The 27,935-nt window shown below is 40.2% G+C and overlaps 1 protein-coding gene across 11 annotated transcripts in view; it reads right to left on the bottom strand.

Annotated features, from left to right (window-relative positions):
- Positions 1-1,382: 1,382 nt before the first annotated feature.
- The window catches only part of PTPN5 (protein tyrosine phosphatase non-receptor type 5), a 73,976-nt gene continuing 47,423 nt past the window's right edge, over positions 1,383-27,935 (bottom strand). For all 11 annotated transcript variants that reach the window (XM_040068154.2, XM_040068156.2, XM_040068155.2 and 8 more), the window contains 9 exons: positions 26,372-26,610; positions 23,542-23,731; positions 20,603-20,687; positions 18,166-18,245; positions 17,531-17,668; positions 13,969-14,079; positions 8,244-8,404; positions 5,430-5,543; positions 1,383-1,746 (listed from right to left, as the gene is read on the bottom strand). In XM_040068154.2, the coding sequence (XP_039924088.1) occupies positions 1,653-1,746; positions 5,430-5,543; positions 8,244-8,404; positions 13,969-14,079; positions 17,531-17,668; positions 18,166-18,245; positions 20,603-20,687; positions 23,542-23,731; positions 26,372-26,610 (1,212 nt within the window). In that variant the 3' untranslated portion in view covers positions 1,383-1,652. The remainder of the gene's footprint in view (positions 1,747-5,429; positions 5,544-8,243; positions 8,405-13,968; positions 14,080-17,530; positions 17,669-18,165; positions 18,246-20,602; positions 20,688-23,541; positions 23,732-26,371; positions 26,611-27,935) is intronic.

The following is a 27,935-nucleotide window of genomic DNA, read 5'->3' as shown; positions in this document are numbered from 1 at the left end:
GCCACACATTCATGCAAACCCTGCAGACAGGATTTTTACAGGTTCATGGATACAGAATAAACACAAAGATGTGTACAGAAATACTGGGAAACCTTTTCCCCACAGTGATGAAGTTGTAGGCGTAACATTTCAGGCCTTACCCTGCACCTGCTGACGTCAATGGCAAAACATCAGTGGGAGCAGGATCAGCCCTTATTGTTCTGAGAGCTGCTTTACCTTCTCCTGATTTGGAAGTGCAGTAAATTCGCAGAATCTTCTGCACTAATAGAAACAGTGGCTTTTGGTTATTGTTATAAATAAAGAGAAGCATATATATTTTTAGTAGGTCATGAGAGTTCTATTCACAAAACATTCATCTTTCATGTTAAGGATCCTGTGTACCTCCATTTCTCTCTGCTCAGTGAAGCACTAAAACATGTGCTCGGTTCTAAGCATTAAACACAAACTACAATCTTCCCAGCCTGATTGAAGTCTAAACCAGAAAGCACAGGCAGCAGTCTGTATTACTGGAAAGAAAACACTGTTGCCTGGAACAGTGGCTAGAACGGGCTAATTATTGTCTAAATTTGGTTTGAGGGCAAATTGATCACAAAGCAGCCAACAAGTTCACACTGATTTTTTTTTTTTTTTTTTTTTTTTTTTTTTTAAGCTGCCTTTAGGATTAGCATTAATTTTAATAGGCACTGGACACATGGTTACCCTCAAAGTTTTGAAACAATCATAAATTCATAGAATAAAAGTGATTTTATTATTAGATTTTTAATAAACTAAAAAAAAAAAAAAAAAAAAAAAAAAAAAATCCTCACCTGATTTTGAATCTCAGATTTCAGGAGAAATTGTATTCTATGAAAAACCAGAAACTATTTGCGGAAATACAATCTGTTTGCCAGATGACTAAGATGCCCAAATATTGACAAAGAAAAGGTAAAGCATGAAGCATTTATGTTCATATTCATGTCTACTCATATTCACCCCACTGTCATGATACTGGGGTACACTGCTGGTAGGAATTTGAGGCAAGAATTTGACTCATGTCATTGAAATGTTGTTCCCCCCTTAGTTCTGATAACATTGGTAGTGGACTGCTTTAGAAAAAATAAACAAGCAAACAATGTGTGAAAAATCATTTCAATGTGAATCTACTTGAGTCTTTCAATGCAGAGGCTCAGAAGGTTTATGATACACACAGTATTCGGTAATTTTATATGTAAAAACAATCAGAAAGAGGCAAAAATTTACTTTCAAGCTTAGTCAACATACAACACATTTCAGCATGACAATTCAAAAAGTTTCACACTGTATTTGGATATATTAGCAATGACCTTTTAAAAAATAGCAAACTGAAGACAGTGGATTCTTTTCTGGTTTGGTTTTTTCCTTGCTTTTGTAACAAATGAAGCTATTATTATTATTTACAGTATAAATAAGCCTTTTTTGGTGAAGATTATGTCCTGTCACATACGTTTAAAGACAAGACGTACCTCAGCTCTTAAATGTCAATGCAAACAAGAGCATAAAAGCAATATCAAAGTAAAATAATATCTTTCCAGCTAAGACAGCCAGGTTACCATGTGTCTCTTATCAGATTTGAAATATATCTGAGCGCAGTCAAAAGTTATCCTGGCTTTAGCCTTTAGGAATATCATGAACATTTATTCTTCTGCTGCTCTAGAAAGCTGCTTTCCATACAAGCTCATGACATGATGGACAAATTGATACTGTTCACATGTCTGGATCATTCCTCCCCTGAAAGGCAAGAAGGAAAGGGGAAGGAAACAGCAGTCTTATTACTTGCAAACACATGAGGAAATAGCACAGCTAACATGAAGCTCCACACCAAAGGTCTAGTCCAAAGCTGTCCAATATGAGTGAGAAGTGCCCTTTGATTGTAACCACCTTCAAGTCTGACCTTGAGCTCCATTTTGGAAGTCTCTGCTAAGCAAGGAACAGAAGGTAGTGAGAACAGGAATGGGCTTTACATTCATTTTCCTTGGCAGAGGTCACTCCAGGAAGGCATCACCATCATCATTTACTCTCACATTATCTGAACAGCTGTACTCGAAGAAGCCTTCTAGGAAAAGTAATTCCCACCCCACAGCCCTGGAGAGAGAGATGGGAGCAGGGGAATAAAGAGGAGAAAATAGCTTATCCAAAACTTCACAGCTGCACTAGGGACTGAATTTGGGACCAAAGAGGGCCAGGCCAAGCCACACTAGGCCATAACACTGATGCAATTTTCCCATTCTGCAATAAGGATTCTTTCCTCTGTGCCACTCCACATCAAGCTTTTGGCAAGTTAACCAGAACTAGGGATGGCCAGCAGGATATTGGAGCACACAGTGTTATTTCAGGAAGGACAACTCAGATTTGTAACTGAGTTGACTGCTGTGCACAACTTGACAGCAGAGTATCCCTCAGCAGAGTAACCTTTTTTGGTTCAGCTTATTTTTCAACTTTTACAGTTCTCTTTTAAACTGAAAACTTGAAAGGTAATGCAAGCAGGAGCATTTTTTCCACGTGTCATTAGCCTGTGGATTTCAGCAAGGAGCACATTAACCAACATATGAGCACTACAGGGGAAAACAGAAACAAACAAAACCAAGGATGAAATTGTTCATTTTAAGCAGATTCTACTAACATTTGAAATTCTGTTAAGAGTATCCCATTGAAAGTGATATGGTCTCTTGACAATCCATTATGAAGACAATTAAAAATCGTGTCTGAAGCTCACAGAAAGTGTCTGCAGAATTGTGCCAGCACTGGTGCTGTTGCACAGATCCCAGCAGCATGGTGCCAAAAGAAGGCTGAAATGACAAGTGGAGCCGAGGAACATGGGAACCCACAGGTGACTGGAGACAACCAGACTGTGTCAGTCTGAGGAAGAGAGTAGGCAGTGCATTCCCTTAGAAATCTCACCAGAGGACTTTAATGAAAAGTTGCTTCCTCTGAGCCAAATGGGTAGCAAACTGCTAGCAGCCTCCTTGGGGACAGCCCTTTTCTATGGGGTCCAGCTTAACCATTATGGGTCACACAGTAGCCAAACCAGTAAGGGAGAGATGAACGGGAAAGACAACCTTGTCCTTCAGCCCTTTGCTGCTTGAAGTCTTTCAGCCCTTATTTTATTAAGCAGCTGCTTGAAGTAACATTTTACAATGAGCAGGGAAGGGCAGGGGCCTGTTCTCCAACCTCTCATCCTCTAGCAAAGGTAAGAAACACACGCAGTGTTTAAAAAAAAAAAAAAAAAAAAAAAATTCCTAGCTGAGCACCTCTTCCCCATCTGCTCTACTTGATACAAGCTCACAGTTGATTTGTTTCTGAGTCCCTCTGTGCTTCTCACAGCACTGAAATATGTCTATGTCAGACTGTGACACACAAGGAACATTAGTCATATCTGACAATTTCTCCCTAAGAAATTCCATTAGCAGTGGGGTTGCACCCTGAAGTTGTAGCACCAGAAGCACCAGGGTGTCATTGAGATTCAGACCACAGGAAATTATTTTCCTTTTTATCCGATTTCCTACTATGTGGTGGCTTCCTCCCTTGCCACACATATGCACACCATGACATGTGCTTGCTGTCCAGACTTTGGAACAGAATTATGTTTTCATCCTTCTTTGCCACAAGAAACCTTTGAAATTTGAGTTGCATTGTGTGCTATGACAGCAAATGTCTCTCAGCACTGGGGAAAGGATGCAGGAATGATTACTTCCTCTCCTTAGTCGTACTAGGTTATTTTAGGACCATCTATTGGCCACTGATGCAAAGCCCAGTGCACAGAACCTTTCCAAGGGATCTGTGAGGGAATGAAGGGAAAAAACCCCTTTGTTCTCTCCATATCCATGGCAACCTCAAAGGTGGCTCTCAGGGCTAATGTCAACCCTTCTACTTCTGTGGAAAGCAGGGAGGTGCACTCCTTCAGACATTTACTCTGGCCTGCGTTCAGCCTTCTTTCCCCAAGTCCCTGGTGACTCCTTACCATCCTCAACAGTAATGATCAGGCAAGAGGAGAAGACAGAGTCTTCCCTCTTTTAGCTGCTTGGGACACTGTCTCAACCTCTCATGCTACTTTTGAAGTCTCCTGGAGATTTTGGGGGAGTTAGTGAAAATGAGAGTGGGTGGCAGCATGACTTCCAAGTGACTACAAGCCCTATTTTTCAGTTGTTGAAGAAATTATGCTTTTCTGTAGGAAGGATGGTGACCTGCTTTCCATCTTGAGTATTTTACCCCATGACATTTAAATGGCTTTTATCTATTCCATCTCACTCCTGAGAACTATATGGCAGCTACAGAGGCTCCTGCAGTCTTCCTTTCCCCCTATGGGGTCCTTTAAGTATGATTTTCCTTCTTCAGAGTCTTAAAGTGACTGCCAGTTCCCCCCTCCCTTCAAAACTAGTATTTGCAATTGGCCTGCCGTATCACACACATGTGTAAGTAGATGCCTTCAGCCTTCCTTTGTGTGGCAATTTTCCTGTCTAGCATCAGTCAAAGATATTTCACGTCCAGACAGATATTTAACTGGACCATGGATAATCAGCACTCACTATTCATAGTCTGGTTTTCTTTTTCTCAAGAAACCTTCCCTTGTCTGGGCTAAAATCCACTGAAATAGTCAAATCTCTTAGCCCCTGCAGGTCCCTGTCTATCAGAGCCTCAGCAGGGCAGCAAGCATTTCATTTTTTGCCTCCCACTGAGCATAATTTCTTCTCTGAAATAAAGTTCAGAGTGAGGTTGAAGTTCTTTTTTTTTCCCCTCAAAAAAATCTTTGGTATGTTTTTCGTGACTCCTCTTCCCCCGACTACATTTATCATTATCATTAGAGAGAGCACTGAGACATGTTTTGATGGCATTTGAAACCAGTGGGAGAGAAAAAATAACATTTCTGCTACAAAATTCAAGTCTGTTTACTTCATAATCATACTCAAGGTGGTGTGTTAAGAAATGCTTAACTGGAAACCATTGAATTTGTGAAGATTTTCACAGCTCCTTTCACATGTCTGTAAACACTCCAGGTTGTGCACTCTCCTTCCCCAAACAATGTGTCTCCCACCATGGCTCACAGCTCCAGCACATGAAATGAATTTTCATTACTCCTTCTGGAAGGAAAGTGATGATCTGTGGCTCTGAACTTAAGTACAGCAGATCTTTGAGCCTTTACTTCTGTATGAACAGGGGGCCAACCCCTCTGCTGGCAAGAGGTCGCTGCATGGAGACAGGCAGCTGTGCAGACTTTGATGCCAGCTGTGAACCTAAATCAGTTCTAAGGCTGTTCATTAAGGTTTACCACTCAGGCAAAGACTACAAGTCAGAAAAATGTTCTCTCTTGGCCTCCACTGGGGTTTATTCTTTCCCTCTCCTTATTTGCTTCTCCTTAAATAAGGGGAAATATTTTTCTCTTTTTATTTTTCTGAAAGAAACACAGGCTTTCTTACCTGTCTAACCGTAACTGGCAGGCTGTTCGCAAAATGTCAACTATGCCCTCGTTCTTCAGCTGTTTACAACAGACACTTGTGGCAATAAAGCAGCCAGTCCTCCCGATGCCTGCACTAAGGAAGGGAAGAGCAGAGAAAGACAGTGAGGATGTCAAAAGGATTTTGGAACTTTCTTGTCAAATGACTGCTGGTAAACCCGCATAGACCCCATCATTCCTTTTGTCCCTGTGACCTTTGCCAGCTGGGTGCTTCCAGATGGAAAGCCATAAGTAGGAAAAGATACCAGCTTCGTTGGATGACATGATTAAGTGTGAGCCACTCACAGCAAAAGGGTGAACATTGTAGATACAGTGCTAAAAATGGATTACTGGAGACTCATTGACTGAATATGTTGTTAAACCTCTCACTGAACCATTGAAAAAAAGCTTCTGCATTTCTTAGCAAGATTTGGTTTGACAGTAACCCTTGCTTTGAAGGCAAACTTTGCTTTGAAATTCTCAATTTTAACAGCTTCTTTGAAAGCTATTTTCATTCACAGGTAGAGTAAAATAACCCCAACCCTTGGTTAAATAATTAGAGCTAACAGCAGTATAGTACGTGTGATACCATTTTCTGATCAGATCTACAATTTAGTAATTTGAATTAGAGCAGAATACAACAAATTCACTATCAAAAAAATGTCTTTGAATTTTCCTGAACTCTTTTGTATCTGATACAGTCCTTAGTTAATGACAAGAACTGAGTTAATTTTCAAAGGCACAGTGCTATAGAAGCTGTGAATTCTTCTCACCACCTAATGAGCTACCAGCAAATGCTGGAAGACCTTCTTATGCATGGAATAATTAAGCGAGCATACTCAGGAATAATTACTTGACACAACTACAGGAAATCCTGCTTTCATGTACATTGTGAGAAAATCATAATGCAAAACCACTGGCAACAAACATTCAAGCAACACTGGAGTTCACAGTTCACGGCTGCCCACAAGGTCTTCATCTTCCCCTTGACTATAACCAAACAGACCACAGCACATAGTTCCTGATACTGTTTACTGTCCAGACACCTCAGTGTTTTGCGAAGGGAGGGAACAACACCCATTTTTAGATAAAGGAAACAGCGCTTGTCCCAGGACAAACTGCAGGTCTCTCAGTGGCTGAGACAGTGTTGGGTGGCATATTATTGACAGAGAATGCTCAACAGTCCTATTGCCATATTTCTTAGGGGTTGTTGTTTTTTTTTTTTTTTTTCCAAAAAAAGTCCCATTTCTCCCCAGGTTATTACTGTGTCATAGGGATTATACCATACAAGAGGACAGAACAAATATGCAAAGCAAGAGTAACATGGTAACCAGCAGCAGATACCATAGTCCTTCAAGGAGCTCCTCCTTCAAGGAGCTCCTAGAGAGTCACGAATTTCCATGGACAAAGAGAACCTCCTTACAAACAATTTCTTACTTTCATCTGATCTCTCCCAAAATTTTCCACATCTATTTTAAAACACAGGCAGAAAAACCGGACATGTGGTATCACACGAGCATTTTAACAGTGATTACTCCATATTGGCTTATAGTTGGATCTTTGATGACACCAGGCTACCAGCCATTTCTGCCGAGGCTCTTTAAAAACATTCTCATTGTATAATACCCATTTACTATGGCTTTTGGAGAGCAACCATCTGCTGTTTCCTAGAAAACATTATGCAAAATTAAGCAAAATTCTGTACAAAAATAAATTTGGCTAAATGTATGCTATTGAAACTATAGAAGATTACCCTGGCAAGATAAACTGCAGCTTTTATCAGGCTTTCTGCTATTTACCTGGAACAACTGTTTTGAGGACAGACTGTAGTTTCCAAGTAATCACAATTAACCCTTCTAAACACTGGCAAAACAGGGTTTCCTTTTAGACCTCTGGAATTTCTCCAATTTTCCAAGAGCTGTAATTCATCTGCACTAAATTTTAATGCTTTAGAGTGTGTGAACCAACTTTTTTAAAATACTCTTGGATGAAAATCAACTAGCATATCTGATTTAATTGTGGTTGCTAAAGCTTAACACGTTCCCTAGTTAGCAGTGCAAAAGAACATACTTCATTATGTCTACAAATGATAAGTACATCATCCCACTTCTTTTGGAGGACAGAAGAGAAGTATCTATCCTCATCTATTTTTATTCTGCTCTGATTGATAATTACAATTTTCTCATCAGGCATCAAACCACTGTAAAGACTTTGCTCCTTCCATAGAAGCTTTAATCATTGCCAGAGATTTTTACTGATATTTCACTTTTACTATCAGTTGCATACATTTCCTGACTATTGATTAGTACTTGCTGTAATCAGCTTTGCCACTCCTTCATTTATATGTTGCATTTAAATTATTGTCTTTGGCCTAATAATAGTTAAAAAAAATAGCAAAGAATGAATCTACAAAACAGGGGGGTTAGATGCTTAAAGTTGAATATTATTTGTCTGCTTGCATGTGTCTTTCTACTCAACTTCACGTAAAGTATGTTAATCTTTGTTAACCTGGTCCTTAAAAGATAATTAAAGGTATATGTTACTGATAAAGCAAATGAAATGAAATTATTCTTGCAAGTAACTGAGCCACTGCCAGCTTCTATGTTCGACTCACTCTGTACCTGAATGCAACACTTGATAATAGAAAATCATTGTCATTAAAGCTTTGAAATTCCAAACATATTTGAGAAGCATTTGGGCAAGATTTCATACGTGTGACTGATGGCCTATATGGCAGTATCTGTACTGCATCTCTATGCGAAGAAGCCCTAGGAATTCAGACACAACATTTATTTACCTGCAGTGAACAATCACTGGGGCATTCTTCTCCTCTGCATTCTGCATGGCCTCTTCCACTTCCAGTACTAGCTGTAACAGAGGAGGGGCCTGGTCTGGTGTCTTCTGGTCTGGCCAAGATGTGTACCAGTAATGTTTCAGGTTTCTGACTTCTTCTTCTTTCTGCAATTCCGTTAAGACAAACACCACAAAAGTTTTACAAGAACTTCTCGCTGTAAATTGATACTGAAATATAGCCTTCCCTTTAAAACAGAGGGGATTAAATTAATCTCCTGGAAAGACAACACAGCTGGACACACACAGTCCAGGAGTTTGCTGCAGAGAACTGAGATCTTTTCGACACAGGTGTTGGAGGAGCCAACAAGGAGAGGTGACCTTGTATTAAGTACACAGTTGGGCACATGAAGGTTGGGGGCAGCCTTGGCTGCAGTCACCAAAAGATAGTGGAGAATCCTACAGGAAAGAAGCAAGAGTAGTAAGTAGGATTACAAGCCTGAACTTTGGAAGACATAACTTTGATTCCTTCAAGAAGTCAGTTGCAGGAATCCCTTGAGATAGGGCCCTAGAAGACAGGGGATCCAAGACACCTCATTAATGTTCAAGCATCACTTCCTCCAAGCTCAATTTCAGTGCTTCCATCCAGGTAAGAAGTCATGCAAAGAGGGCAGGAGCCATGCATGGATGAACAAGATGCTTCTGGGAAAAAAAAAACAAAACCAAAAACAACAACAACAACAACAAAAAACCCCAACAAAAACCACCAACAACAACAACGAACAAGAAAACTCAAGAAGGAAATTTATGGAATATGGAAAAAGGGACAGAGCACTTGGGAGTAATATAGAAATGTTGACTAAGTATGCAGAGATGTGACAAGAAAGGTTAAGGCCCGTTGGGAATTAAATCTGGCAAGGGATATCAAGGACAACAAAAAGGGTTTCTTCAGTTGCATCAGTAGTAAAAAGAAGAGCAAGGAAAATGCAGGACTGCTGCTGAATGAAGTGGGAGCCCTGGCGGTGGAGGATACAGAGAAGGCAGAGTAACTGAATGCCTTTGTTTCAGTCTTCATTGCCAATGCTGGCCCTCAGGAATCCCAGACCTTGAAGGCAAGAAATTCTGGAGAAAAAGACAACTTTCCTTTGGTTGATGTGTATTGGATTAGAAAGCATTTAGGTAAACCTGACACCCACAAATCCATGGGACCTACCCATGAGTGCTGAGGGAGCAGGCAGACACTACTGCTAAGTCAGTCTCCATCATTTTGGAAAGATCATGGAGAACAGGAGAGGTTCCTGAAAACTAAAGGAAAGCCAATGCCATTCCAGAATTCGAAAAGCCAGCAAGAGGGAAGACCCAGGGGGCTACATACCAGGGGGCCTCAGTTCCATCCCTGGAAGGGCAATTAAATAGTTCATCCTGCATATCACCTCTAAACATATGGAAGAGAAGAAGGTTATCTGGAGTATTCAGGGTGGATTTACCAGGGGGAAATCATGCTTGATCAATCTGAAAGGTCCCTATGATGATATGACTGGCTGGGTGGATGACAGGACCGCAGGAATATTGTCTATTTTGACTTCAGCAGGGCTTTTGACCCTGTCTCCCATAACCTCCTCATGAGGTAAGCTCAGGAAGTATAAGTTAGTTAGACAGTGAGATGGATTGAGAACTGGCTGAATTGGTTCAGAGGGCTGTGATCAGCAGCAAATAGTCCAGTTGAAGGCCCATAGCCAGTGGTCTTCCCCTGGGATCAGTACTGGTTTCAGCACTGTTCAATTTACTCATCAGTGACCTGGATGAAAAGGCAGAGAGTACCCTCAGCACATTTTTTGATGAGGATACAAAACTAGGAAGAGTGCCTGACACACACAGCTGTGCTGCCATTCCATGAGACCTGGGCAGGTTGGAGAGCTGGACAGAGAAGATCTGATGAAGTTCAATGCAGATGTGTGCAGGATCTTGCACATGAAGAAGGATAACCCTAGGCACCAGTACTTCCTGGGGACTGACCAGCTGGAAAGCAGCCTTGTGAAGAAGGACCTGGTGGACAACAAGCTGCTCGTGAGCCAGCAGTGCCCTTGTGGCCAAGGAGACCAATGGCATCCCATGGTGCATTAAGAAAAGCAGAGTTGCCAGGTTGCGAGTGGTGATCCTGCCTCTCTACTCTAGAGAGGCCTCGCCTGGAGTGCTGTGTCCAATTCTGGACTCCCCAGCTCAAGAGAGACAAGGCTCTACTGGAGAGGGTCCAGTGGAGGGCCATGAAGATGATTAGGGAACTGGAGCACCTCAATTAGAGGGAGCTGAGGCTATTTACCTTGGAGGAGAGACAACTGAGAAGGGACCTTATCAAAATCTGTAAGTACCTGAAGGGAGGGTGTCAAGAGGATGGGTCAAGGCTCTTTTCAGTAGTGCTCAGCTACAGGACACGGGCAATGGGCACGAACTGAAACACAGAAAGTTCCATCTGAATACGAGGAAAAAATTTTTGAGGGTGACAGAGCACTGGAACAGGCTGCCTAGAGTTTGCAGAGTCTCTTTCTCTGGGATATTTAAAACTCACTGGGACACAAGCACATGCAACCTACTTTAGGGGAACTTGCTTTAGCAGGCAAGTAGGACCAGATTATCTCCAGTGGTCTTCCAACCTCAACCATTATATGAATGCTAAATGGAACAGAAATCCAAATAGGAAGCAACAAAACACAGAAATATGGACTTCAAATATCACGACTGCACTGTCTTTTTTGTAAGACAGTAAACTGCCTTACAAAACAAACAAACAAAACAAACAAACCCAAAACGAAACAAACAAAAAAAAATCCTCCCCCCGCAAAGTATTCTGCTCTTTTAGTGCCAAGAGCTGTGTGCAAAACACTCCAGGCAGTCTGTTCCTTCTTGGCAGATTCATTCAGCAAAGCCAGAGGTGTGTTTGTGACATAATTGCATTCATAATGTATTTGACAGACAGAGAGCCAGGAGCCATATCTCTGTCTGTGATAGCTAGATAAATAGATGAGGGAAAGAAATGGGAGCTTATTTTTCTATCTCTTCTGACAGACAGACTTATATCGGTCTCCTGTCAATTCTACTCTTCTCTTTGACATGGTCAAAGAGAAATTCAGAGGCAGTGTGGAAGGTGGGAATTTTATCAAGCTGCAGTCCAGATCTTTTTGAGAGACACAAATTCTGATTCTCTGTCTCAGCATGGTTATGAATATAGCAAACGTGCTGTTTCCTTTTTGGAGTGCCAAGCAGCACTGTGGGCCTCTGATTTTGTGCGTTCAAAGTGATATCCTTCTGTCTGATTTCTGAAGGTGCAAAATCCTAACATGGTGCCCAGGGAACTGGCTTTACCCTTGCAGCCATTACACAAGCCAGCTGGCACAGGGCAAAGTAAATGTTTGCAAAAGGTCCAAGAACAGAAGTGTTAGCTTCCACAACCCTCCCTTCAACACATGGCTGGCTGAGTTGAAGAGAGGAAAAAAAAAGACAAATATAACTCCTTCTAAAGAACAAGGCACGAAAACCTGAAAATAATTTCTGTCATATATACTCTCAAGTCCCTCCCTATGCTTGTCAGTCACTGGTTGCTAAGACTGCTCTGTGGTTGTGCATTTTCCATCCTTCTCTTTGGATGACAGAGCTTTTGCACAGCTTCACAGTGAACTAGACTGGGAAAGCAATCATGTTAAATCTTATTCCTTTCTTGAGATGGATTAATTTTCAGATGCATCAATTTCTCCCTTTGGCTTGGCACACATCCACAAATACTTGTGAGGGCACAGGGGAGACGGCACAAGGGTCAAAACAAGTGAGCTGGACAAAGGGAGGCTTGGCTTCATTGAGATGCTGTTCCATCTTACACAGGGTTTCAAGTGCTCACTGAAGCATAGCCACAGGATCCTTAAGGCTGTGTCTAGCTCACTTCAGGAAAAGAGAGCCTTACTATCATAGCACAGAGTCTGGCCTTAGGGTATTTATGCTAGGGAAAAAATACTTCGTTTAAGAGAGCATAACTATTTATCATGAATAGCACTCTAGCTCACTACAATAAATCCAACCAACACTGCTCTGAAGCACAGTTGCTTTTGAATGTGTGACTGTGTGTGAGTCACAGAAGTTACGAGCACCCAATTCTTAACTCAGCTGTGAAAAATTATGATAAAAGTGTTGTCAATAACACTGAGAGAAAAGTAAAGGTCATCTGAAGAAAAACATGAATCACTACATAAGTCACTTGGTTGACAGCAACAGAAAACAGACCAAGTTCTAATGAATAACTGGATGCCTTCGGTTTTGTCTACTGTGTTAAAAGTTTTATACTTCTGCTACTCCTGACTTCTGTGGTTCTGTACACTTCTGATTTGACTTGAACAAAATATTCTCTATTGATTGCTCCTTGAGACAGAGAAGACTTGAGAACAGCTGGAGGAAGCAAGATTTAATTTATGGTTTGAAGTCTACCATCATGTATGCTGTAGCTGAGATCATGATTCAGTGGCTAGACACTGGCAGCTTTCTCTGAGAAAGGAAAACAAGCCTTGCCTATAGCCTGATCTTTCTTTAAATTCCCAAAACCTGAAAAATCTTGTCCCCTATACTGAGAGAAAAATGTAAAGCGTTCAGTAACCGTGTATTTCTGAATGCTCCCGTTTAAGGGCAAACTGAAGTAAATTCATGACTTTTCCAGTTTTCACAACCAAGTTGCTTAATGCATGCATGGTTCAGAGCTGCTGCTCCACTACTGCCGTTAAATGACAAATGTACAGCTCTAGGGAATGGTAACTTAAATGGAATCTTTATTTCAGCTCTAGAAGTCAGCAGTTCACATTCTGACATTTGGGGGTGGAGGAAAGAGACATTGACCCACTAGTACTGAAAACAAAACCATTGTCTAACTGAAAAGCAAAACCAGATGAGCTGCAAGTCTGCAAGATGAAAATATTCTCCACTTCCCACTTCTCAAGGAGTGTGATTTTCCCCTTGCTGCCTTTGCCAAAAGTATGAGTGACAGACTTTCTACACTCTGAATCTAGACATGGGATGTCATATGCTGGCTTTCTGCCCATTAGCATATGGCTGAAGAGACTTGAAACTGGCTGGATAAAAGGAGAGTTTTTCCAGCTTGGAAAGAAATTGTGATGTTATACTGAGGTCAGGGTAGTTCTGGCAGATGAAAGATGTATGAAGTTTATGTAAGTAGTCTGTTACTAAAACACGTAGCTTGATATTCTAGAACCTAGCAATGAAAAGAGTTGTAAAATAGGACTCAGATACTACTTAATCTAAAGTACCAAAGTACTTAAAAAAATTAAGCCAGTGGTAAAACTTTCTATCCACAAGGTTATAGAACTGTTACTGCTATATAAAACTACACTTGCAAAGTAAGAAGCTCTCTGCGAGCTGGAATTTCATTCTAAATGATCAATGAACCTGGAGGACAAAGGCACAGAATGAGTCACTGGTTTCTTACCCAGTGAACCCCATATTACTACAACTGGCCTGGTGGCTTTCAGACTGTACATATGCAGCCTAAACCTCTGACTGCTTGTTCTCCTGTAACCTTCATGCTGGTGAACTGGGCAAAGCTACAATGGCTTCAGTAATGAAAAGTGGTATTTGTACAGCAGTACACTGTGCAGAAGCTTTCTACACAATTCCCCGTGAACATCTGCATTTATAGATTTAGACAGTTAAGTTACTGTAAGTACATTGGAACGATTTACCTTTAGAGTGATGAGCCTTAAACGGTAATCGTCTGCTTGTATGACTCTGTTAACTGTGATTTCTATTCCTTCATAGGTGACCTGTTCCTCTGGCCAATATTCTGTGCATTTCTGTGTGCAATATAAAAGAAATCCAGTTAAGCAGGTATCAAGGGAGGCTCGGGGTTTTTTCTCCCCTGAAAGTGAATATAGCACATGCATAGATGAATACGAATAGATTTTGTTTCTATAATAAGTACAAGATTTCACTTCCTAAATAGGGACCACATTTCAGCTGATTTTTGCTGCATCCCATAATAGCTTGATTGCTTGATTAAAAATGCACAATCAAGTAATTACTAAGCAATGCTTTTAAATACACACATCCTTATTTATCTTTATGCAACTGATGTGCATTTTGAAGGTTCATTAGAGAGGCTGGTAGCAATGTGCTTGTGTTTTTAAATTAATGCTTTTCTTAAGATAATAATCATTAGTATAATATACACATGTTACCAATATATCTGTGCTGCATATATACTGATGCAGAAACACAAAATACAGTTTTTCTATTTTTTATAAAGGCTCAATGCTCTCTGAATATAAAATGTTCATTTGCATATATTTATGCACAAGATAACATGACTGCGGATGTTTGGGGAAATAGACTATGTACCAAAATCCACTTAAAATTGTCAGTGAGAATCTCTCAAAGATAGGAAACAAAAAGGCAGCAGCAGCTGTGAGAGAGACTGGACTACTACATTTGATTTTGCCGAAAACCAGTAAGAGATGCCACCAGCACAACCTGACACTTAGAAACACAGAAACTATAGTCCATTTGCAGATCTACTTTTTGGTACTGGTACACTAGAGATGAGCCAGTGAAAATTTGTAAGCACTCTGATCCTGGAAGAAGGGCTAAAAAAGACTGTGTTTTTGTTTTTAGTTTCTCTAAATTAATCAATATGCAAAGGCAGACACAGGCATTTCAAGATGGTGCACAAATTAATTCATGGACAAGGAATGACGTGAGTCAGGCAGAGTCTGAGAAAAAGGCTCCCTTGTGATAATGCAAGAAGCTGTTTCATTATCACAGGGGAGTAGGTATCTGCTATTCAACAAACCTCAGTAAAGATGATGCTTGTATGACTCCTCTTTTACACAGCAGTACACAATCTTGAAGAAAACAAGCAGAATCATTTTGTTCTCCCCCACCAAACATAATTCCACTTGAGGAGAAAGACTAACAACAGAAAAGTACCTTGCAAAGTTACTAAGTCAAAATGTTGTGTGGAGAATCAGTGTTGTTCCATCTGCACAGTACATCAGTTAATAACCCACTGGGAGTGTGGCCCACTGTGTCTCTGTTATTTATGCAGATTGTGTTTTTTCTTCCTCTACTCAGAAACTGCAGAATCCACTGCAAATTGTCAAGAGCACTACCACCTATCAATAGCACAGACATTGCTCTGCTTAAAGAAGTGGAGTAAGATTGCCCACTCATTTCTGTGGGCTTTCTGTCAGTTCAGATTACAAGTGACAGAGGCCTGAGATGCAGAGCTTTTAATACTTACATTAGTGAAGCCATGGCACTGAGGAGGAACACAAAGCCTCTCTTACTAGCATCATTGCTGAACAAAACTTTTGGGTTTTGTTCTTTGATCTATGTACTTTGAGTCCTGTTATTCAACTATCAATATAAGTGTTGCAGATAAATGGAGTGAGCAGAGAAGACATTTACATGAAAGGACCCTGTATTTATGGCTGAGATAGCTGACACCATTACATTTTTGACAGAAAGCGTATCAGGAAAGACTCAGCAGCTCTGTTGTGATATACAGGCTGTAGCAAGCTCCAGTTCTATAGTGCATCAGCAGTGCAGTGCACTGCTTCCCGAGACGGATAAGAGGGGTGAAACACTTGGTCAGTGCACGTAAGAGGCAATCCAGACTTAAAGGTTATTTTGCCTTCCTGTTATTCAATCTTTTTATGAAAACTATAGTGGAAAAATATATCATCAGATGTGTCATTCAGGACCAGCCTTTCTTCTACATCTTCTTTAAAGTCATCAAAAGATTCTGGTGTACTGACTGTGTCATGACATTTTAATATTGTATGTGCCAGAAATTGGCAACTTTGATTAATGAGCAAGTTATTGCTTCAGTGCTACTGCTCAGATACAGGCAGGTGCAAGTTTAAAACATGAGTGAAAGCAAAACGTTCAGATCAGCAACATATTCTGTTGGTGTGCATCAGCAATGCCTTGACAGGACATGTCCAACGAGCCAGCTGTAATAACTGATAATTTTTAACTTGCAAAGAGTGATAATTTTGTGTTAGCCTTGTTTGTGTCTTTTTTCAATGAAGTTGAAGGTTACATTTATTTACCTTATAACTATGAAAAGCTATAGGTTTGTGCACGTGCATGATTATGGGCACTAAGCTTCCACCTAGCAGATAAACCATTACCACTCTGTCTGTATGCTGGATGTATGCCTGTATTCTTTGGCTTCTAAGCATCTAAAGCTTCTTCTCCAAACAAAAATCTCTAACCTAAATTACTAGTCTATTCTCAAGGACAAGCCTGACATATACTGCTGCTGCAGCTTAAGAAATAACATTTGGACATCTCCACTCAACCTTGCTGCTTAGTGGTGAGGGAGGATGCAGAGCCCAACACATGCCCAGACCACTTTCTCACATCTTACACTGCCAGTAAAGGCAGATGTGAGCTCAGCTACCTGTCTGTGAGCTGAAGCCCAGGCACAAAGCTCTTGCAACTCTGCGGGAAAGATTTCAGCAGGTGAGCAATGAACAGGTGGAGGGCTGCAGTATTATAAACTGAAAAAAAAAAAAAAAAAAAAAAAAAAAACCCCACAAAAAACCCCCACACAACCAAAAAAACCCCAAAACAAAAAAAAAAAAAAAAAAAACCAAAAAAAACCCAAACCCCACCAAACAACAAAAAAACCCCACAAAATGCATTCACCTTAGGTGGATTGGCACAAACATCACTACAGTTTAATTTATGGAAGTAGGTCACAAATAGAAAATTTCAGCATCTTTATTTCAGTATTTCATAAGCATTCTCTAGATGCGTTCAGGGGAATGTCCTCAATATCCAAGTCAGTTCTAGTTATTGATTATCGTACAGAAATCAGGTACTTCCTCAATGAAATGTGCATATAGACATCAAATAATAATAAATGTAAGATAAAACAGCAACAACTCTACTGATTAAATATATGCAACCTTAGCAGTTTTGGGGTACAATTGCTTTTGATTCGTTTAGAAAGAACTTCAAAGGCTGCCTGCAAATAGAGCTGAGTAAGGAGGGGTTTCAGGTCAGCTGGGGGAGAAAAATGGCAAAACCAACAGTAGGAGAAGTCATACAGCAGAACAGGACTTACAGTAAACTGAGTTGGAAAAGAAGCCCATATCTTCTCTGAGCCTGAGGAATTTAACGCTGCCTCTGATTGCACAGGCCACTGAGCTAACTTCTGTTTGCTGGTTTAGTGTCTATGCTGAAAATATCTGCTGGAGTACAGATAAAAATAAAGACTGGATGTAACAGCATTACCTCATTCATCTCCTCTATATTGGTAATCATGACAATGATGGGAGAACGCTCCTGCCACACCATTCTCCAGAAGTCAGTGACAGTATTAACTATCGGTCCCTGAGTAGCAATATATACCTTTTCCTCTCCTCCATAGCCCTGCCAACAAAAGAACAAGAGAACAGTTTTAACAGGGATGTCCACCATAACCTTGAAAGTTCATTCTTAAAAAAACAGAGAGCTATCCTGGTTGAAATGCTGATTCTGTGGCACCAGCTCTCTTCTCTATATCTCTCCTGCACACATGCGCATGGAGCAAAGACACAGTATGGACTCCTGTCATTCCAGCAAAGAGTGTCCAACAGCCTTGAGGTGACTCTGGCTAGGTCATGAGCCTTATCCATGCTAATTATCCAGTGCCTTGGTTAGGCCAGCTGACAAGGAATTTTGCATCAAGAACTGCAGAAATATGTTTCTGTCTGGTCTGAATCTGTACACGTACACTTTGAGATTTGGGTTTCAGCTAATGTAAGCAGGAGAGAAGAGCAGTCAGATCAGCTAGGATGCCTTTAAAAGCCAGTGTATGTTGCAATTCTGTTTACATTAACAGTGGCTCATAGAGGCTGGGCAGACACACCAGGCTATTAAGTTCTTACCCTGATGTAGTTAGCGTTGATGTAAGAGCTGAGGGGGTCGTCCTGATCAGCTGAGGTAAGGCACACTCTGCTGTGAGGATCTGAAAGGTGTATGGAGATAAGGAATAGTTCATCTGTTGCTCAGAGGAAACAGACACACAAGGTTATTCAGTACAGCGAGATATTGACATGCATTCATGGACATCACAGCAGATGTGTGTGGCCTTGGAAACCCCCCATGTCAAGACCATTTAAAAAGGGAAAGGATGGTTGCAGATTTCTGACAATTTCACCCACTCTCTGAAGCCTGCCTTAATTGGTCCTGTTGCAGAGTCAGTGTTTCAGAATTACTCTGGAAAAGCAGTTTTCTGCTCCAGGAAATTATTTCTCAATCTGTTAGGCCAACAGACTCATTCCAGCCTCACAGGTATTAGAATATTGTTTGTGAAATGACAGCAAAGAGCTTTTCTACCAAAACATAAACATGCAATTCTTGCACCCATGCAAGCCAGATGACAATAATTCTTTCCCTGTTTCATCTTGCAATGAACCAAACTCCAAGATGCGCTATTAACAAATATAGCAGTTACAGAGAAATTAAAGAGTATTAACAGTCTCTTGCATTTTAAGTCTCTTCAGTACTTGAGTGTCCTTCATTGAGACTGTTTATGAAGCATTATTCCTGTTCTAATAAGATGACAAAAGAAAACATTATTCTACATAAGAAGTTCAGTCCAATTCCCACTGAAGTTAATGGTTGTTTCACTGATTTTAATGGGAACTGACACAGGCCCATGTTCATCCACTTTGACCAGTGCTGCCCAGTTTGTCACCATTGACAAGAAACATCCTCCTGACAGAAGCCTCAGCAAACAACAACGCTGTATTCAACCAGGATAATATTAAAAACAAACCACAAGCACCTTTTTCATAAAAAAACTTCAGTTGGCTTAGAAAACAGAATACAATAAAATTTATGCAAAAACTGTGCTTTACTCAATATTGTGTTAAGAACTAAGTGCACAGTAATTTTTACAGTATTCAAGCAATCAGCATGAAATGCTCTCCTCAGACAGACTAGATCAATGTTTACTGGGATTTTTGGATTTGAAGCATAAAGAGAAAGCTTAGGTCTTCTTGCTACCAGCACCAAACCTCGTGAAATGGAGGTGGTGCGATAAGAGTGAACACTCAGCCCTCTCCTTTCCTCAACAATATCAAGCTATCCTGTGGCCACAGTCAGGGATAAAATTGCTAAAAGTTCATTTAGGAAAAAAGCCCCCTCAGATCATAATAAGGCCACAATGAAGTTGTTAACCTTTAGAGAGATGGTTGGGTAGAAAGCAGTTATCTGAAATGAAGAGGTCAAAGTTACAACAGTGGCTGCTAGCAGATACCCATCTGGCTGAGATGAAGAGATACCAAATTCAGAATACACAGATCACTTAGAGATCTGGCATCTTGAGCATCTGAAATCAATATCCACTTTTGCAATCTTCCCGTTCCAGCAAAACCAGTGAATTGATACTTGAACGAATCACCTTAGCCATTAGCACAACAATAGTGAAAGATGGTTAAATGATTTTACACTTCTAGTCTGAGAAAGAGTACAAAGTCATCAAAAGAGTTGCACACAGCAGTTGTTGGAGTGTGAAGACATTAAAAAATATATTTTTTGAAACTATTTCAAATCCAGATTCATTGACTGTTAAGTATAGCTGAGGACATTTTTGACTTCACTGCATTAATATTTGCCAACCTGACATCGAACCTTTTAGATTTTGCAAAAGACTACTGTGGATGATGGTACCATCTTCCAAGAACAGCTTAGAGCCAAAAAAACCCCAACCCAACAACAACAAAAATACCCACCAAAACCAAAACCTGACATTCAATTGTATCACTTTTCAAAGTATCTTAAAGTATGAGAGAGGGGAAAATGATGACGCCTATAAAAATTTGTACCAAAATGTTACTCAAAACTCTTACTCCTGCCTGCAAATAAAACTAGTGTAATAGAAAAGTACTTTTCTGTGTCATCTTAATGCCATCAGGGCAGTTTCTAATATTCTCAGTCTGCATTTGAAAAAACATCAGTCAGGAAAATAATGTTGTTAGAACTTGGTCTTTCAAAAGCAATTTAACTAAAGAAATCAATAAGTAACGTCTTAATAAACCAAGTTCTTGGGTACAACTTTTAATCACCAAATATTGCAATTCTAATAACTAAAAAACCTTCTTTTCCCTGAGAATCAGCAGCATTTTGGTTCTTCATGCTCTGTACCTCTTTGGAAATTTGATTTATGCTTTGAAGCCATGCAGCTGCTCCATAAACATGCTTTTGGACAATACATTATGGTGACAGTATACTTTATGCACTCTGGAAAGGAAAATGCAAAGCCTTCCAGCACATGGAATAAACCACCCTGCCTCAGTGACTTAAAAAGCAGAAACTTACTTGGGAGAATTGTTTTGTAGCGATTCTTACGCACTAAGCCTGGAATATCATATTCTTTTGGATCAACAAAGTTCATTGGAATTTCCTGTTAAAAAAAAAGAAAAACAAAAACCGCACAAAACCATAAGAGACAGTCAGTAGTATTATTAGATTCACAGAAGGTATAAAAACCCCAAGCCCATTATGTCCTCCCTGTGAGGGAGGTAAAGTGATGAAGTCAGCTGGGACATATTGTACAGTACCTCCAACAACTTACCACCAAAGTATGATTGATGTTTCCTTTTACTGTCACTGGCTTTGTTTTCTGAAATCCTTCATGTGAAAATGTTCCTAGTGACTAATTTATTGAGTAACACGCATGACATGTTCACTCCTAATATATTACTAGGACTGAATTGCAAGTGTAGGCACAGAGCAATGAAAGAGGTGGAACACAAGCCACTGCTCCAAGAGGATGGACCTCAGCACCATCCTTTCTGACTCACATTGCTTCCTCCCTGAGGGTGGAAGTTAATAATTTGCTGGGGACTTGCAGCAGCAACAAAGTATGACACACATTATGACAGGCTGGTGTGCTGACCTGACTCCATGGAGCTGGAGGAGCATCACTGCTTTGCTCGTTGTGCCATCAAGCTCCATGAAAAAGGACAGCAAGGGGGTTTCTGAGGATTGCCTGTGCTCTCTAGTGCTGATGCAAAGAACACATGAAGATGAGGGAGGCTTCATATTTCCCCAATGCTCATCCCCTGCAATAAGCAGCCAATGCTAGGAACAGACAGGAACCTTCCACCAGCTGGAGTAAGTAGGCAGGTGAAGGGAAGGGATGTGTTAACCGGGCTCAGCAGAGATACAACTCACAGGAACTGGGAGGCAGAGCTGGTCATCCCAGCTGCTGCACACTGGATTTGAGAGACCACTACAGGACAGACATGTAACAGAAATCAGGGTTGAGTAGGGCAAGCCTCATGCTGGGAAAAAATTGAGATGAGCAGAGCTATGGACTGCAGAAACATAGAATTATCAAGGCGGAAAATGGCCTCTAAGATCATGGAGTCCAACCTTTCACCTAGCACCTCCACATTTACTGCTAAGCCATATCCCTAAGTACCACATCAACATGCTTACAAACACTTTCATGGATGGTGATTCCACCACTTCCTCAGGCAGCCTGTTCCAGTGCATCACCCTTTTAGTGAATAATTTTTTCCCAATATCCAATCTAAACCTGCCCTGAAACAGCTTGAGGTCAATTCTGGAACCTTAGAAGACTATCTGCACTCCATCTCTTACAAAGCTCTGTGCACACAGTTGGCTTTAACCAGAGGCAAATAAGGACAAAAATGTTTTGTTGACGTAATTTCCTAACAATTTTAAGAACTGCATAGGAACAAAATCTTCATATTTTTCTCAATTGTTCCTTGGTATTTAGTCAACCCAAACTCTTCCTGAGCCAAGCTCCATAGGCTGTTTTTGGGTCTTAAGTCATTCACTGCACTAGCCAGTTCTCAGCAAAATGAACAGGACCTATTGCCTGAGTAAAAACTAAATCTCGTACAAATTTAGCCCTGTTAATGCCCTCCCTGGCTTTTCTTCCAGAATGAAACAGCTGTTTGCTTCATCCAGGATCTAGACTCCGAAGACCAGGTAGTTTAGAAAGACTGAAAACACACAATGAAGACCTAGCTGGTGGTAACAGTTTCGTAAAAGAAAAAAACTAGCTTACAATTTTTAATATCAGAAATGACATTTTGATTGCATAGCATTTTGTGCTCTTTCAGTTTTCATTAAAGAATGGAAGTAGCTTGGGATGGCTTGGCTGTTGAATGATTCTATAACCACCAGGAAACCTAATTCAAAATCTCTCAGACAAATGAAGTGTATATTTTCCTACTTCTAACATTATTTTCTAGGCTTGAAAGCTACAGAGTAGCTCCAAGACTGATGAAACTGTACATGGACCAGTCTAGCAGTCAGTTCAGACACTGAGTGAATACTCCCTCCCTGAAAGAGCAATAGATGCTTTACTTTAAAAGAATCGGGGCTTTGCCCGCACAAAAGCTGCTTTCCTTCAACTTGTACAGCACCAGAGGAATTAAGGACCAGAGGAGTTAAGGACCACAGATACCTTGTGTTCTATTTTAACACAGAAGCCCAGTCTAACCCCCCTGTTCTTGTAAAGGGAAAAACCCCTGAAACTACACAAGGAGGGAGGACAGCAAATGACAGAGCGGTCTTTCCCTTTCTACCACTTAGAGGTCATGAAGAGGACAGGGTGAAACGGCTGTAATGTTGCAAAGCATGATCCTCCTCCTGGGTCTGTTGAGATTTCATGCTCAAGAGAATATTTGATGTGGCAGTATTAATGTCAGTAGTTTACAACTAGTAAATTATTTTTGTGCAGAGAAAAATCCCAGTTTTACATACTTCCCATAGCTCCTGCTGAATGACATAGCCACACTGTCTTTCAGGTAACCAGAAAACATTTAGATTTGAAAAGTAGCTCCACATTAAGCATTCAGCAGCAAAGAAGGTGGATTAGGACTAATTTCATCCCTGGGGCAACTCCAGACACATTTCAAGAAGTTTTGCTTATAGCAAATGTGGGTTTTCTTCTGAACTCTAGCGATTATTTTGTTGCTGTTGTTAAAAACATAATATACGTCAGAAAAAAAAAAATCTTGTGAAACAAAGACTTTCTTGTTGTTGTTTTTGCTAGAACCAATTCTCTAGTTTTTAAGTAACAATATCACTGATCAGCTTTCAGATATTGTGATTTAAAGGAATGATAAATTTGGGAATTGCATTAAATGCTTCACTGACAGAAATGCAGTTTGCATGTACTACTCTTAGACTGGCAGAAAATAATACCAAGGTCTTGTATTGAGACACGACATCCCATTTCTATTGATTCTCCTAGAAGAGAGATGTTAGACACTCACAAAGAACTCTGCCTGGAGTATGAAAGGATCCAGTGCTTTCTTGTGCAGCTCCTCTTCCGTCAGGATGTTCGATGCCGTCTGGAGGTATTCTCGGGCTGACTGTTCCCTTGGGGACATGACATAGCCAAAGCCTTGCTCAGAGCAGCCTGGGGTGCACATATCCAGTGTGAGTGAAACATTTGAGCCTCTCCTGAAAAACAGAGCAGTCAAAGTTTGCTTACAACAGACCCATCACTGCCAGCAATAACAGATGAACAACTTTAGGAAACCACCCCGCCGGTTCTGATGTGGACATTTTGGTCACTACCTGTAAGAAAATGGGTGATGCTTCTTGTGTAGACAAGACCAGAAGATGATTTCGTACACTGAAACATCACTGGGGTAAGATCTTGGGATAAACTAGCAGTTCAACTTTATTAAAGACATGAAAAGCCAGCCACTGCAGTGCATAACTTTTCTATCTGAAAAATGTTCTTTCCACAACTGTACATCATAAGAAGGGTAAAATGAAGCTCCCAACACTTTAACAGTTACATTATAAACAGAGAAACTGTTGAGTGTAGATTTTTTTGTATTAGTTAGCCACACAACAAACCAAATAAGTCAAAACGCTTACTATTAATAAAGTTTTAGAGCTCTTATGCGCCTCTGTTAGTCTCACATATGACAGAGAAAAGTAAGATTCAAAAGCTGTCAGTGAATCTATATTTAAATATCTTTAACATAATAATAAAGCCACACAATATGATGATTACTAGTTAAAGGTTCTATACATCCACACAGTAAACCTATTTTTGATGAATATAAAGTAGAAAAATTTAGCTAGAAGCTGTGTGCAGGAGTTATTAAAGACTATGTAAGCATGCAGGCATTATCATCTTACAGAGAGGACAGAAATCATCACTTGGATCACAGCCCTTTCCTGGACTCAGGAGCTTGTCCAAAAGAATTTGCAGTCAGCTTCCTGCTGTGATTCACAGCCATGGGGAAATGCCACTAGTGGCAGACATGGAATCTTTAGTGACACCTTTCAAAGGATTTCACCTTACCCTCCTGTGTGCTATTAAACAGCTACCACATTTCTCCTCCAAAACAGATGCATTTAACAAGGATTGCTCTTGGTTCTTCCAAGGAAGAAGAAGCTACCTACATTAATAGTTCTTCAACATGAGGAAATTAGATTATATCTTCTCCCACAGCACTCAGTGCTGTTTGAATTTACCTGCTGACCACTCTTTTAATTGCATAGATGGTTAAAGGGAGGTAAGAGAGGGAAGTAAGAGAAAAGCAGAATGGAAGCTAAAGAGGCACAGGTAGGTAATTTAACACAACACCAAACAAAGGAAAAGTGACCAATGTGTAATGTAAATGAAGTTTGTCAGGGCACAGCTCAAACCTGAAATGATGTCTGTCTTCTCAAGGATATGTGTATGTTGAAAACAAGTTTCTGTCTTAAGTGTTCACATTGTACCTAGTTTGAGAACTTCAAGCAATTGCTTTCATTCTTCCACTTCTAGATATATGACTGGTTTTTCCTTGTAATTCATTACTTTAACCAATTGATTATTCCCCAATTCTCTTGCTACAGTGAGTATCTTTTGTGTAGGCTAGCAGTCATCTGAGGAGAAATGTCATGTCTTTAAAGTGACAGAAATGGAATGAAATCAGGGATAGTGAAGAACACAAATGAATCACATATTTCAAGCCCAATCTTGACAATAATGAAAAACCAACAAATCAGAACTTCAGGGACAAGCCCCAGAGGTTACTGTGATCTCATATAAAGGTGATATAAGATTTTATACAATGTTATAACAAACCATAAAGCAAGAAAAACATTCTAAACCTACAAAAGTGCAAATTGAAAGCCTCTTCTGTAACACTTCTTTTTACTCTGTCCTGAGAGCTTCAGAAAATCAACACTATTCTTAAAATCTAAGTTCTGTCCTTTGTTTTAAGCTTTAGAGATGAGAATTAACTATGGTTAGCATTCCAATTAACCTTAAAACTGAGAAATAAAGAAAGGTGATACTTTGCTATGCTGGGCCATTCTGTAACGTCATTCTTATTAATAACATCATTACTTTAGCAGAATTTTTTCACAGGAATTCTATCATCAAGACCTTTGTTCTATTTCACTAAGACAACTGAAAGGACACAAAACAGAAAAAGATTTTCCTTTAATCTTGAAACTGTCCTTTTCAAGATGTCAACCTGTCTGAGAGAAGCTTCTGACTCACCTGAGAAACTCCTCTTTTCAAACTGCCCTTATGGTTCAAGCAGTTTGACATCAGCTCACCCCTAAAATTCATTACTGGGTTCATTTGAATATAATTTGTTTAATTCTGGATTAACTCATTTATATGAGGAATACCAAAGACTGTCACTTTTTCTATTATTTGCTTTAGGAGAAAAGCCTAGTCCTCCAGTATGACTGACAGAAGAAAAAGAAAAAAGAAATCAACAGGACCCACCTCGTTCAGAGGCAAAAGTGTTCACTGCTCTGTAGGGAATTTCATGCAATGAAGTTGCTGTCCTGATGAATGGTGAGAGACTGATCAAACACAAATAGATGTATTTAATGGAAAAAAATGATGCTTTAGAACAGCACTTGTTGACAGCTGTCCAGAAACTGTGTGCTGTTTAGCTAACACGCTTGTATTTATGACTGGACTGAAAACAGTACAGGAAATAAAGCAGGTGCTTGACTTCAGAACCACATTTGAAAGTGACATTCACAAAGACAATAAAGCTTCCTACCAGGCACAGAACTCCTAAACCCAAAAAAATCTGGGAGCAGACTTTTCCCTATTAGTCACATCTACCCTACCTTTCTTGCAAGCCCACGGATTTAACTGTCAGAGTAGTTGGGTCTGTCTCCGCTTTAATGTCCATCATGCAGTCAAAAACTGGAGTCTCTGGTACAGGATCCAAATCCAGGAAGTCATCCTCATTTTTATCCTCTGTCCACTCTGAGTATGTGAAGGAAGGCTGCCGGCTCACAGACTGGCGTCTGTCCTCTTGCAGCGGAAAGGGGGGGTCTGGTCGGGCTCTGAGGTGGTGCCAAAACTGGAGGAAACAAACATTTAAAAAAGTTTCTGCTTGTAGCCAGCCCTCCCATACAGCCTAGGGCATGGGTCTTTAGGGCAACATCCCAGCTGTCTGTATTAGAATTGGAGAGTACTGAAGAGAACAGGAATATTCCATGCAGGAGCAGCTTTGTGGCGCCTGTTACAAGGACTCACATCTACCCATTCAAACCTGCTTTCAGCCACAGAGGATTCCACAGAGCTAGCCAAGCTTAACTCAGGGATTCAGTGGAAGTGGAATGTGCTTGTGACCATCATATGCAAGCCAACGTGATAGCACTGTCCCCTTTTGTTCACTTTCTTATCCTTCCCAGGCTTGCTTACAAAACAAATACGCATCATGTTATTCTATAAATCATACCTCTCCTGATTTAATGGCTTTCCATTTGAAATTTACATATAGCTGTCTTAAGTTAATATAATTGATCTGAACATCTTTAATAACTAGGCACTATACCCCAAATTTATGCATAAACCCACCCATCATTTTTTGAAGAGGCCTCAATTTTGATGTATCTGATCCTGGGGCTCCAAATGCCCATATTAGTTTTTGGCCAGGGGCAAAGACTGTTATTATCTAATTATCTGATTTGAAAATGGTATAAACATTAAATAATGAATCCTGTGAAGTTCTAAGACACAAGTGTAATATGAAAGTTCATATTACAAATTAACGAAATATTTGAAATTGCATGAATCTAAAAAAAAAAATCCGCATCCTATCAGTTTGAACAGATGCTGTGATAGGCTAGATGGTTTGGAAATCAGATCAATAGACTTCAAATCCTCTACAGATATTTCAGTTGAAAATTTTAAGCCCACCTCTGAATTCCAGGATCTGGAACCCTTGGCCAACTTCATCCATCTAGCATAGAACTAGGAGTAATATCACTCAGACTAATGCCATACAAACTATACTGCGTTGTCATGCATCCTTTTGAGACTAGGAACAGGTCTTGTTTTCTACAGTAAAAGCCTCTTCTGTCCTTTTCTTACATGGCTTTTAAATGACCAGTTGAATTTTAAAAAGTGCCACTAAAAAGGTCAATTTTCTCTTCCTAGGCTACTAAAGCACACTAGGATGTCACACAGGACAGTATAAATTTCAACATTGGGAAAGAAAGGCTTGGTTATAAAGGCACTCCTCAAAAGAAAAGATCCCTTCAAGGCCTCTTCTAGGCAGCATGTGGCTTAGAATCAATTTTAAGTAGAGAGGGAAGAGAGAGATCATTCAGCTGAGACAAAGGGGAAAATAAAGAAAACTGTCTTCATGCAACAACCTGTTGTCTACCAGGCTGGGACTGC

This window comes from Hirundo rustica, chromosome 6 (genome assembly GCF_015227805.2).
Source record: "Hirundo rustica isolate bHirRus1 chromosome 6, bHirRus1.pri.v3, whole genome shotgun sequence".
Classification (NCBI taxonomy): Eukaryota; Metazoa; Chordata; class Aves; order Passeriformes; family Hirundinidae; genus Hirundo; species Hirundo rustica.
The sequence above is the reverse complement of the archived record's forward strand: the minus strand, read 5'-3'. Positions and strand labels throughout refer to the sequence as shown.